Here is a 12,474-nt window from a genome sequence, read left to right as displayed (position 1 = left end):
TGGCTCAGTGGGTTAAGCCGCTGCCTTCAGCTCAGGTCATGATCTCAGAGTCCTGGGATCGAGTCCCACATCGGGCTCTCTGCTCAGCGGAGAGCCTGCTTCCCTCTCTCTCTCTCTCTGCCTGCCTCTCCATCTACTTGTGATTTCTCTCTGTCAAATAAATAAATAAAATCTTTAAAAAAAAAAAAAAAAAAAAAAAAACAGGCACCGAAATGAACAGAAATGAGCGAACGGACAGGCCTCTCCCCCTCACCTCTCAGAGCCGAGAGCACAGCACAATGTGCAGAAACGCAAACCCCGATGATCCTCGCCGACCACACCACGGGCACGTGGAGAGATGCCCAGGGCCAGTACCTTGTTCAGGTTGCCGAATCCCATCCTCTGGACGGCGGACGTCTTCCACTCGGGAAGGGGCGGCACAAACTGGACGGCGGGGGGCTGCTGCTTCAGCACCCCCAGGGGCAGCGTGCACAGAACGGCGTCACACTTGTAGATGAACGTCTGGCTCGTGGAGCGGGTGTTCACAGCTATCACTTCACACCCTAGAGACGGTGGAGGGAAAAGACTTGACTGGCAATAAGGATGGTACAGAACATTCTATGCGTGGGAGCATCAACATATGATCCCATGAATATCCTGTTCTCTTCACTTTTTAATACAAGAAAACCAAGGTGGCGGCGAAGTGACTAGACGGGCCCCTGCAGGTACGAATCGCCAGGACTCAAGCGCTAACAGTCAGCTCCGGAGTCCCGGCTCCCCACCACCGCACTTTTCTGCCCTTCCTCATTCACTGGTCATCCAGGCTAACAGCCTTATTAGTTACCAAGGGTTAAGTAAATTGCAACCAAAGTGAAGAATAAAGGTCTATAACAGTAGAAGCAGTGCCGCCCCACGGTGGTTATGTGCTTGCTAAGGACCGAGAGGGATGACCCCAGAAGACCGTGGTGCAGACTGACGGATGCCACTGGCGCGCAGGGCGTGCCCTACCAGAGATGGCACCGGGAGGCCTCGCTTGCCAGAGTCTGCAGAAAGCTCAGAGTGGACCACAGCAAAGGCACTGAAAAGAGTGCCTTTTCCTCATTTGTGTTTTCTTTTTCAGTACGTACCCATTTATTTCAGAAGATTTCAGAAAATACATAAACAGCTCAAAACTGGTAGAAAAGCTCAGTTCATGTCCCCTTTCCCACTGCTCTTCTTCACGTGCCTGCAAAAGGCTATTCAAAGGCTACAGACCTCAACATCAGCTAGAAGCTTCAAATGAGGGGAATCAAATGGAAAATGGTCTCGGGGGCTGTAAAAGTTAAGAACATCTGCGGTCGTCTCTGCAATTCTAGAAGAGCGGCCATGAAGGGCAAGCAAGGTTGACGGCCACAGCGCCACTTGTGGCCACGAGGGCCCTGGAGGCAGGAGAGTGCGGTGATTCGCTTTCATCAAGATTCTCGACTACTGATTCCAGAGGTGGGTGGACAGCAGGTTCTCTGAGCTCCACGTTAAATATGCCCTGAAACCAGCAACAGTGAGCACTGAGCCTTCGGACTGTGGGAATCGGGGTAACGCCACCTCTAAGTGTGATGCTCCCAGTATGAGAAACCAACCCGAGCGGTTAGCCCCTCTGCACGGGAAAGGCTAGAATGGATCCGAAGAGGAAGACCCAGACGGTAAAATACAAGGAGTGGGTCCCATTGTGCCCAGAGGCCCAAATCCCAGTCTTTAAGAATATACTTTGTGGGGCACCTGGGTGGCTCAGTCAGTTAAGCATCCGCCTTTGGCTCAGGTTGTGATCCCGGGGTCCTGGAATCGAGCCCATATGGGGGTCCCTGCTCAGCAGAGAGTCTGCTTCTCCCTCTTCCCCTCTGCCTTGTGCTTGCTCTCTCTCACACATAAATGAATCTTTAAAAAAAAAAAAAAAAATCCAAACTCACCGGCAGTTGTTATATCAAAGTAATTCACACACCAATTGGAAACCTGCCTCAATTTTTTGATTTATGTAACGATGGATCAGACTGCCCAAAGGCTCTACAGGTCAATCCTTTTGTCATTACAGATTTTCAAAATTACAAGTCATAGTTTATATGATACAACATTTTATCAGGAAATGTACCTAATGTTTTTTTCTGTAAGTCAAACTCAACAAAAGATTGGTACCATGTTTCAGAGTAAGAGACTTATCACCCCAGTGAAGCAGGGACATACCCGAAGCCGTGTAGCGAACCTGCCGCACCGCTGTGTTCAGTTTAATGTCTAGGCCTTCCGCTAAAGCCACAGGGACACACGAGTAGCCATTCCTCACTGTCAGGTGGCTGCCAGTAAACTCAAAGTCATCATCCTAAAGAGGACAGAAAAGTCCATCCATATTTCCTTAATTTATGCCATACATCCTGAATTCTGTAAGATTTACACTGAAAAACAACTGTTTGTGGAAAACAGTCAATATTCTAAGGCAGAAACCAAAGAACCACCATTCAGTATTCGGTGACAGCTATCCCAGGAAACTAGAGGGAGAAGACAAAATGCTTACATGTCCCTAATGGTCATCTCTTCCCTAGACTGAGTTTTCTCCTCACAGTCTCACACCCAACCCCTCAGGCGGATTACCTGGGGGGGGGGGGGATCTCTCAGAGAAAGAGGATTCAATAAATTCAGATGTTTGGCTTTTGAATGCACTACAGATTTGGTAGAATATCAGATTCACCACCCTAATTATGTTTTCTTTTACCTGAGAGCAAAATCGGTTTTTATTTCTTAAACTTACAGACTTGAAGGATGAGAAAGGCTTCCAAAACTAAAGTTAGTCAAACTAGATAAAAACAATCCAGGATTATAAAGACTGGCCCAAGAGGCTCCCTATAGTAAAGAAGTCAGCATTTGGCCTGGAAGGAGCCCCAAATGATCTTACTTCTTTGAATTTACTGAAAAATTTTCTCTGTAGAGAAAATTTTGAAGGCTAGTCAGTATTTTCTAATCTCATGAAATTTCTGGGAGAAAATAAGCATGATTCTTTTGAATTAGATAAAAATATTGGGTTGGCAGAACTCTCACTACTTAGTGACTGATTCATCTACTCCCCATACTGATCAGTTCAAATCACCGACACCCGGACTTTTAATAAGATGACGAATGGATATATATTGAAACTTCAAATGATAAAATCAGTGACAAGGGTCTAATTTAGTAATACATGGAAAAACTATAGCAACTGTAGACAATTACAATTGTAACTGTCTATTCTGTAACTGGAATTCTTTAAGATTTTTACCACTAATAGGTCCAATCCTCACTCTAAGTCAAACACTAAAGAATATGGAAGTAGGGGCGCCTGGGTGGCTCAGTGGGTTAAGCCGCTGCCTTCGGCTCAGGTCATGATCTCAGGGTCCTGGGATCGAGTCCCGCATCGGGCTCTCTGCTCAGCAGGGAGCCTGCTTCCTTCTCTCTCTCTGCCTGCCTCTCAATGTACTTGTGATTTCTCTCTGTCAAATAAATAAATAAAATCTTTAAAAAAAAAAAAAAAAAAAAAAAAAAAAAAAAAAGAATATGGAAGTATAACCTGAAGATTAAGAATTCGAACTAATTTTATGAGCAAAATGTACAATGGAAATGAAAATACGTGAGTAAAAGTCTAATATTTACTTCTGTAGTCTTAGGTCTGGTCAAAGTCTCAGATTTAGAGATTGAGCCATTTAATTTCTAAGAAGCTCTGTGACTTCTCACCAGGTCAAGAGTAACTCACACTTGCAATACTTAACAGTAATTTGACGAAAGACTAGTGTAAAACCTGTACACTGAGAACTGTAAAACATTAAAGAAAACCTAAATAAATGGAGATATACCAATACCAATCAAAATCCCAGAAGGCATTTTTTAATAGAAACTGATAAGCTGATTCTAAAATTTTTATGGAAATACAGAAGACCTAAAGTAGACAAAAAGATTAAAAAAAAAAAAAAAACTGAAGAACGTACACTACCTAATTTCAAGACATACCATAAAGGAACAGTAATCGAGACCACATGATAGTTGCATGTGGACAAATGAGTGAGTAGAAGGAATAACCATGAACAGCCTCATCCATGGTCAAGCGATTTTCTAAAAAGGTGCCAAGACAAATGAAGAAAAAGGATGGTGCTAGAATAATTAGAAAACCATATGGAAAAATATGAACCCTAACCTCATATCTCATTGTACACAAAAATTAACTCAAAATGAATCAGAGACCTAACATTAGGGCTAAGTCCATAAAACTTCAGGAAGAAAACAAGAGAAAATATAGTGATCTAAATTTAGACTTTCAGGATACAAAAAGCACAAAGCTTATAAAAGAGAGTTGAGGAAATACGAAATTCATAAAAATAAAAAGTTTTGCTCTGTGAAAAATACCATTTAGAAAATTGGGGGGGGGGGGGACCAGAAGAAAATATTTACAAAACAAATCTGACAAAATATATCAACGATCGAAGGAACATAATGAACTCTTACACAATTTAATGAGAAGACAACTAGATTTGAAAATAATGGGCAAAAGATCAGGGGCACCTGGGTGGTTCAGCAAGTAGAGCCTCTGCCTTCGGCTCAGGTCATGGTCTTGGGGTCCTAAGATGGAGCCCCGCATCAGGCTCTCTGCTCAGCGGGGAGCCTGCTTCCCTTCCTCTCTCTCTGCCTGCCTCTCTGCCTACTTGTGATCTCTGTCTGTCAAATCAATCAATATTTTAAAAAATAAAATAATGGGCAAAAGATCTAAACAGACTCTTCAAAGAACTGACACACAAATGGCCAGTAAGTACAAGAAAAGGTGTTTCACATCACCCACCATTCGGGAAATGCAAATTACCACCACAATGAAATGTACTCTACACCCATTAGAATGGCTGAATTTTTTTAAAAACTGCCAGTACCAAGTGTTCATGTGGACGTGGAACAACTAGAATTTTCATACACTGCTGGTGGGAATGCAATTTGGAATAGTTTGGAGTTTCTTATAAAGTTAAAAATCTATACTTAAGACCCAGCAGTCTCACTCCTAGACATATACCCAAAAGATGGATGTGACTGTTCACAGCAGCTCCAGTCACTTACAGCCAAAAAGCCTGGAAGCAATCCGAGTGGCCACCAGCGCACCCGCGAACGGACAAGCCATCTCCAGCGCACCACACGACAGACTAAACGATGAAAAGAAACCAACCACTAATATGCCAACAACACACGTGAATCTCAGCAACTCTGCTAAGTGAAAGAACTCAGACACACAAGGCTATATTCTGTATGGTCATATGCCATATGGTTCAACGTATAGGCAATTCAAGGAAAATTAAAACTACAGTGACAGAAAGGAAACCAGGGGCCGTCTTGGGCCAGGAGTGGGAGGGCTGGGTGGGGACTGACTGCAAAGAGTCAAGGGAGAACCTTCCAGGATGGAAATGTTCTGTATCTTGATTATGGTGGTGATTTAAGACTATGTACGTTTGGCAAAACTTGAACTTGTTTGCTTAAAATAGGTAAATTGTACTGTAATGTAAATCCTCTCTTAACAAAGCTGTTTAAACACACACACACACAAATTAAGTTTCTCCTAAGACCCCTCTCAAAGACACATGCAACAAAATAAATGATAAAGGAATTTTACCTGGTCCCAGTGTTTAAGGGAGAGTGTAGAGAGAGGCGTAGCATTAGCAAATTCAAGATTTGCAAAATGCCAATCAAGTATTTGTCTATCTCTTGAGGAGAGATACACGTCACTGCAAAATGAAAACAGAGAGGCACAGGTCACTAAAGGACTACTATCCTCAGCGGACGGATGGAGACCATCTCAGTAACAGGAAACCTAAGCCTGGTACTGTGTGCCTTATACAAAGAAAATACAAGTCAAAAAGTAGGACCTTATCTGTCTCATAAACTCCTTTATTACTGGTGCTGAGAGCAGTGCCAAGCACACTACCTAAAGCAAATTACTATCAGGCTTCATTTGCGTGGGGGGTGCGGCGGTGGTGGAGACAAGGCACCTGAGGGGCTCAATTAAGCATCTGCCTTCGGCTCTGTCCTGATCCCAGGTTCCTGGGAATGAGTCTGCCTCTCCTTCTCCCTCTCCCCCTGCTTGTGCTCACTCGCTCTCTCACTCACTTTGTCAAATAAATAATTAAAAATCTTAAAAAGAAAAAACTTCTTCATATCAGTACCTGGCATTATAAAAGCTTATTTGTTTTATAAAGAAAGCAAAAAAAAAAAATTTTTTTTAAAGCAAGAGTGGGTAGCATCCCCAGCTCCAGAGTAGAAATACTGGAGGGCAGATGCACCATGGAGCACAGACAGTATCAGCATTTAAGTTCTCATTATCAAAAATCCAATAGAAACAAAGTAGAATACTTTCCTAGTCCTCAGAATTAGGGGGATTTAAAGCAATACCACCTTCTATTCCACTCACAGGAAGATGGTATATTTTATTCAAATACCGTATCTTATGGAGAAAGGTTATCTTTTCAAAACCAAGTGTATTTAAATAGGACACTCCTACCCATTAAAATCACAATCCATTCACTGGACATAAATAAAAGCCCACACTGCTTTGTAATTTTCCCTCTAAATATGACAGAGAACCGCAAAAGCTATCCTTCTGAACATTTGTGTGTTTTCCTCACCTTGGGGGATTGGCTTCCAATTCTTGAAGTTTTTCTTCTAGCTTTCCTTGTGTTTCAGCTAATTCGTCATATTCCTGGTAAAATTCAGAGAACTGGGTTGATCTTAATGGGTCAGAGACGAATCTTGTTTATACCTCAAAGTGTAAGGCCTGGACCACCTCCCTGTCCAGGTCACCTCTGCGGTGTGCCTCGGCTTAAGGCTGGATCAGGGCTCAGGGATGGTGGTTCTTGGAGACCAGTTACAATGTGAGCCCGGAATGAAGGCAGGACGCAGCGGAGGGAGAGGGCGTGCAGGAGGAGGAGATAAAGGAAGACTAGCTCACTAGTGCGCTACAAAGAAAGAGTGAAAAAGACCAGCAACTACGACTTCCTGTGCATTTCCCATGTCCCTAGCACAGGATAAAGCATTTTAGATCTCTTACAAAGGAAAAGTATTAACACTGTGTCACATAGGAGATGATTATGGAATCTAAGATCCCACGGCTGAGAGATACTAAGGGATTTCGACCAGAGAGTTCCAGTATCAAATGACTGCAGTCTATGTTAGTACTCTAAGCTGACAGGGACAAACTACGACAGGGAGCTACACTGAGATGTAAGTTAAAGCACAAGACTGTGAAAACAAGGAGAAATTCTGCAGAAAAAGCAGATCTCAAACCACACTAACCCATTCAGTCCCCTTGGTTCCCGTGTATTAAATCCTCTTCTTCCTACCACAGGCACCTGTGATTGGTCAGTGGCTCTCCCTTTTCCAAAGCTTCCCAGATCTATACTCTTTCTTAGGATTCCAAGGAAAACCGTCCAGGCAAATATGAATACCCTACCTTGCACAGAGCAGTCAGATCTCTGTGTTTGCTTTTCACTAAGAACTCGGCAGTGATATCTCTGGGTGGCTTGACCTCAGATGCTTCTTTGTATTGCTGATGGAGTTCTTTAATTTTCTCTTTCAAATTTACCATCTAAGAGGGAAAAAGACATATTTACCATTTCAGATAGTGATGTAAGCCATCTCCAAATCACATGTGTCGGTTCCCCCTAAACTGCTAGTATACCTAAACAGGATACAACGCGAGGTCCTTGAAACTCCTCAGTACCTCTTCTACGTCATGACATTTTAGAATAGGAAAAAAATCCTATACAGTTCAACACACAGGAATCACAACATTATCAGAGAAGTAAGATCATCTCTGCCTTCTAAAACAAACAGAGAACCAGGAGTGTTCCATTAATTTAAAAATGTGTATGTATATGTGTGTGTGTATATCAAATTCCAGGACAAAGCACCACTTAAACTTATTGTTTTGGGGAACAAATGGTCATGATTTGTTTTCTAAATAATGTAAAGGCTATACCACCACACAGAACCTTCCAGAGCCATTCCTAATGTTAGCCCCTCAGCTTTCTGGCAGTACTGGGCCCCACAGCTATCCTGCCAGCTGGCTGTCCTCCAGCCTCTGCTCAATTCACACGTGCCACACACAGTCCATGAAGAAGGTGGGCACAGACCTCTTCTCACTGGACAGGAGGAAGAAACAAAGCCCAGTGAGAGAGTGAGGCAAGAGTGTGGTCACAAGATGCACCCAGATTTTGCATTAAAAAGCTCCCCGCAAGGGCCGTCCCACTTCATGTTTTCTCCCTAAGCTGACACTACATTCGCAGCTGGCAGTATCAGGAGAGAACCAAGTGGTTTCCCAGTCTGGAACCAGGCCTCTGCGAAGTGGTGGGAAGGAGAGCCCTGAGCAGACACACCACTGAGGACTATCCCCATAACTGGCACCTCAAGCGAAGTAATTATGGCAATGAATTATGGTCCCGGATGCAGACTCGTCGTCCTCCTCAGTGGGAATTCGACCCCGGCACGGCTGATCTGCCTCTCATCACAGAAGCCAGCAGAGGGCACTGGGCTAGCTTTGCCAAAGGGAACCTGACACAGGAAAGATCTACTTCCCCTGGCAACAACTTGCCAATAATACCATACTGAAAGACGGACAAATAAAACCATGTCTTTTATTAGTCACTTTTTTTTTTCTTTTTTTAAAGAATAATGAGTCCCAGCTGCATGGACCTTCTCTCCCCGCAGAGGGAAAAAAACAAAACTGGAAAATTTCTCAAGCCCCCCCAACCTGCACTAATACATCTTCAGCTATGAAGAAAATATAAAACCTCACCTTATTAAGAAGTTCTTTCAACTCCTCTTGAGTCTTCACTATCTTCTTCCAATGCTCAATTTGTTCATCTTTGACATGCTTTTCTTGTAACCTAAAATTGGGAGACAATAAATACGACCTGGGCACACAGCCAGCTTTGCAGCCCAAGACAGGAACGCATCAAAAACATTCAAGGACATCAAAGCCCATTGAAATTTCTAATACTTTGGAATGAGAAAGATGGCAGGTGGCAAATTATTTTCTTGGCTATATAGTTCAATGCCATAAAAGCTGTGAATTTTAGAACTGAGAGGGGTCTTAAGGATCATTTTAAAAAATGGTTTAACTTCGAGAGTTCATTAATTCACATAAAAATATGTGAAAACTAGCTCAAATAAGGCTTGCTGAAAACATCAAAGCATAAACAGCAAATCTCTAAGTAGAATTCACTATACAATAAGCAGTATCAAAATACTTACTGAATGACGACTTCCAGTGCCTGGCCAAGGGACACAGGCTTATTATTGAGGACATTGAAGTCTAGCTGATGACTAAGGTAAGATGTAGCTTCTAGCAACCGGTTAAACTCTTGCTCTACCATTTCATCTTTTTCTTTAGGAACCTGAAAATCCGAAGTATAGCAGAGTTGGTCCTTATAATAAGACTGAACATAATCATCCATGAAAACACAAATGCTCCACAGTTTCAAAGGTCAAAATATGCACCTCAAAGGGGGAACCTTTGAGGACAATGATGCCAACTTTCTTTTCTATGAAGTGGTCAACTCCATTGAATGAGGTATGAAATGTTTGGTCCTGATATTTTCTATGCTCCCAATTTTGGCCTCCGAGCTGGCACTCCACCTCTATTAATGGCCACAGGATTCACACTGGTGCTAGCTAGTGCTAACTGAAATCGCATGGGGCACAAGGTGTCCTGGCACTGACATGCACTGAGAGAAGCTGGGCCGACATGCAAACGACACACTGGAAAAGTCTCAAGGAACAAAAACTATGTCAACACACCTGAGGACCTTCCAGAAAAAAGGGCAGGATGTAAAAATAAGAAGCCCAAGTATTGCCTTTCCCTCAAGATGAATTTTGGGTGGGAGTAGGAAGAGAGAAGTGAAACTCACGACGATGAGTAAGAACACAATAGCACCTTCATGCTTCTGCAGAGTAACAGTGTGTTTTATGGCACCAATTAAGTTCAGAGCTGAATGTCCGAAGTGCTGAGACTATGCGTGACTGAGGTACCAGGTCTGGCTCATTACTGTGCAGGAAGAGAGCAGACTGCAAAGCAGATCATCAAGCTGCAAGATCACATTCCTAGTCCCTGCTGTGCCCCTGCTTGTTGATACCATCAGCTGGTTGACACAAATCCCTCTGCTATTGTTTAATTCAGTCCTAAAGGAAACTGCATCTGCAATTTTATTGCCGAATTCACAGCAGTAGCAAGAAGGAAAAGGCAAATCCAAAGCAAGTATGTCTAAAGCAAGCATCTCTTGCTAGAATAAACTGGGCATCAACTGGGAAATGGGATTCAAAATATGGAATTTCACTTTACAGCCAACCCAAAATTGGTAATAAGAAGACAGCATTAAAGAACATTCTAATAAACACTAAGGCCAAGGAGGAGTGATGTTTTACAATCAGGGGTAACTTGTGGATGAGATCACCACAGTAAGATTCTACCTCTCCTTTGAAATGCCTGTGTTTTTGCCCTTTGCAATTAAACAGACAACTTTTAAGGACCTAGTCTCTGCCCCTTCACTGAGGGGTCACATGAGTATCTCTACATGATGAGCCATGGTGTGGCAAAAGAATATGGCAAGAAGTATAATCTGCACCCAAAAAAGAAAGGGAAAAGAACTGCAACTCTCTTTTGGAACTGTAAATACGACACCATAACTGACCCAAACAGAATCCCATTCTAAAGCATCAAATTCTAAAAGGCCAAAGATGGGAGCGATTAGGAAATCTTTATGAATTAGAGAATCCCCCTTGGCCTAAGAAATACAAATCCCTCAGAATCTTCTGGTTGAGAAATAAGGCAGAGAATCGGTCTTGGGATACTTGGTGCACTTTCTATACGAGTGGTACCTGAGACTTGGTGGATCAAACACATCTGACCTACCCATTCAGCTCCATGGCCAAAGGAAGGAGGTCCTGGTGACATCCCTAATTGTGCTGATTACACAGCTATCACAGCTGATGGAAGAGACCCTTCTGTCAGGAATTTCATTTACTTTCTTGTCAGCTGCTTTTCCTCACTGATGTGATGGGTCATATGCAGAGCAGCTCACAGCAATGCTGAAATTTTGCTCAGTGTGATTCCTGCAATGATGTTACCAAAGATGGTTCCAGAAACTCCAAATTTGGTGTTTCTTTTAAAAAGGAAACAATTGCATTTTTAACGTGAGAGCTATACAGTTATGAGATCTGAACTGATCCCAGATGCAGTGTGCATGACTGCTTTTCCTGGAGTATAAATAGTGATATTTCTATGTGTGGCTTCAAAAAAGCCTAGCAAGAGGATGATGCTACAGAAGCAAGAGGGACCAGATCACATGTGCCTCTGCAATAGGGCAGAATGTGCCAATATACAGTGTGCAAATGATACAGATTAAAGCTCTCCCAGTGTCAACCGGATGACTTGCTTCAGACAAGCTTTAATCTTTGTAGCTAGGGTGACAGTCACATAGGGAAGTTCATACTGAAAAAGTACGCAGCGCTCAGGCTCAGTAACTGGGGTCCAGGGTGTGTGGAAGAGAAACATTTAAAGGGACACTGTCAAGGTTAGAGGGACCAAATTTGACCGTTTGTTTCTTCCCTCTGTTTGCTGAACAGCCCACTTGATTCGTAACACTTTCCCCTTTAGTCCACCCACGCCCCACCCCACAAAAAACCTTTTTACATGCGCTTTCAATGACAAAAACTCAAATGGCACAGCCCAACATATAGGCGCAACTCTACAACAACAAACCAGTGTGAATGTATGATGGAGAGGATCTTTGGAAGGGAAAGATCTAAGTTTCAAGCTTTTAATGGGTTATTGTAAACAGTGAAGAAAATGATTTGAAAAATTATAAAAAAAATACCTTGACAGTGTCCTTTTAACCAGTGCAGCAGAGAGAGAAATAAACTGTAAATAACAGCCCAACAGCCACGTCAAATTTAGTTTCGTATGACAGCAGTAAAATCAAGGCTTTAAACACACAGCATGACACAAGCATTCTGTTAGCTCGGAAGCTGCAACCACCAGAGAAACAAGAACAAACTGTATAGAAACCGAAATGGGAAAGTCAAGGCACAGAAATGGGCAAAAGAAAGGCAGTTTGCGGGGTGGGGTGTGAGGGTGGTAAAGGGAGATGGTGTTGGAAAGCAGTGAGGAACAAAGCAAAACTCAAGAGAAAAGGAAAAACACAGAACAGTAACAGGAACAACAACAAAAACAAACAAAAAGATGACTGCTCATCTGACAGACACCAGGACGGCAGGCTGCGTCTCTGGCCGGCTGACTGGGTCCCCTGCTCTGACTGGAGACTCCACTCTCCAGAACACGAGAGAAGAGTACTGAGGCCACACCCATTTTCCACCTAGGTAAGCAGATTTTAGAACTGCTGCCAAAGAGCCCAGGGGTAGCTTTCAAACCTGGATTTTAATCCCATTAACTTCATAATCCCACTTTGAAATGAAAAT

The 12,474-nt window shown here is 42.9% G+C and overlaps 1 protein-coding gene across 2 annotated transcripts in view; it reads right to left on the bottom strand.

The window, feature by feature from the left end:
• KDM1A (lysine demethylase 1A) overlaps positions 1-12,474 on the bottom strand; it is a 60,507-nt gene that overhangs the window by 4,148 nt on the left and 43,885 nt on the right. For both annotated transcript variants that reach the window (XM_059135453.1, XM_059135454.1), the window contains 7 exons: positions 9,253-9,395; positions 8,795-8,885; positions 7,451-7,585; positions 6,627-6,700; positions 5,618-5,729; positions 2,194-2,326; positions 355-542 (listed from right to left, as the gene is read on the bottom strand). In XM_059135453.1, the coding sequence (XP_058991436.1) occupies positions 355-542; positions 2,194-2,326; positions 5,618-5,729; positions 6,627-6,700; positions 7,451-7,585; positions 8,795-8,885; positions 9,253-9,395 (876 nt within the window). The remainder of the gene's footprint in view (positions 1-354; positions 543-2,193; positions 2,327-5,617; positions 5,730-6,626; positions 6,701-7,450; positions 7,586-8,794; positions 8,886-9,252; positions 9,396-12,474) is intronic.

The sequence above is a fragment of the Mustela lutreola genome, chromosome 10, assembly GCF_030435805.1.
Source record: "Mustela lutreola isolate mMusLut2 chromosome 10, mMusLut2.pri, whole genome shotgun sequence".
Taxonomy (NCBI): domain Eukaryota; kingdom Metazoa; phylum Chordata; class Mammalia; order Carnivora; family Mustelidae; genus Mustela; species Mustela lutreola.
The sequence above is the reverse complement of the archived record's forward strand: the minus strand, read 5'-3'. Positions and strand labels throughout refer to the sequence as shown.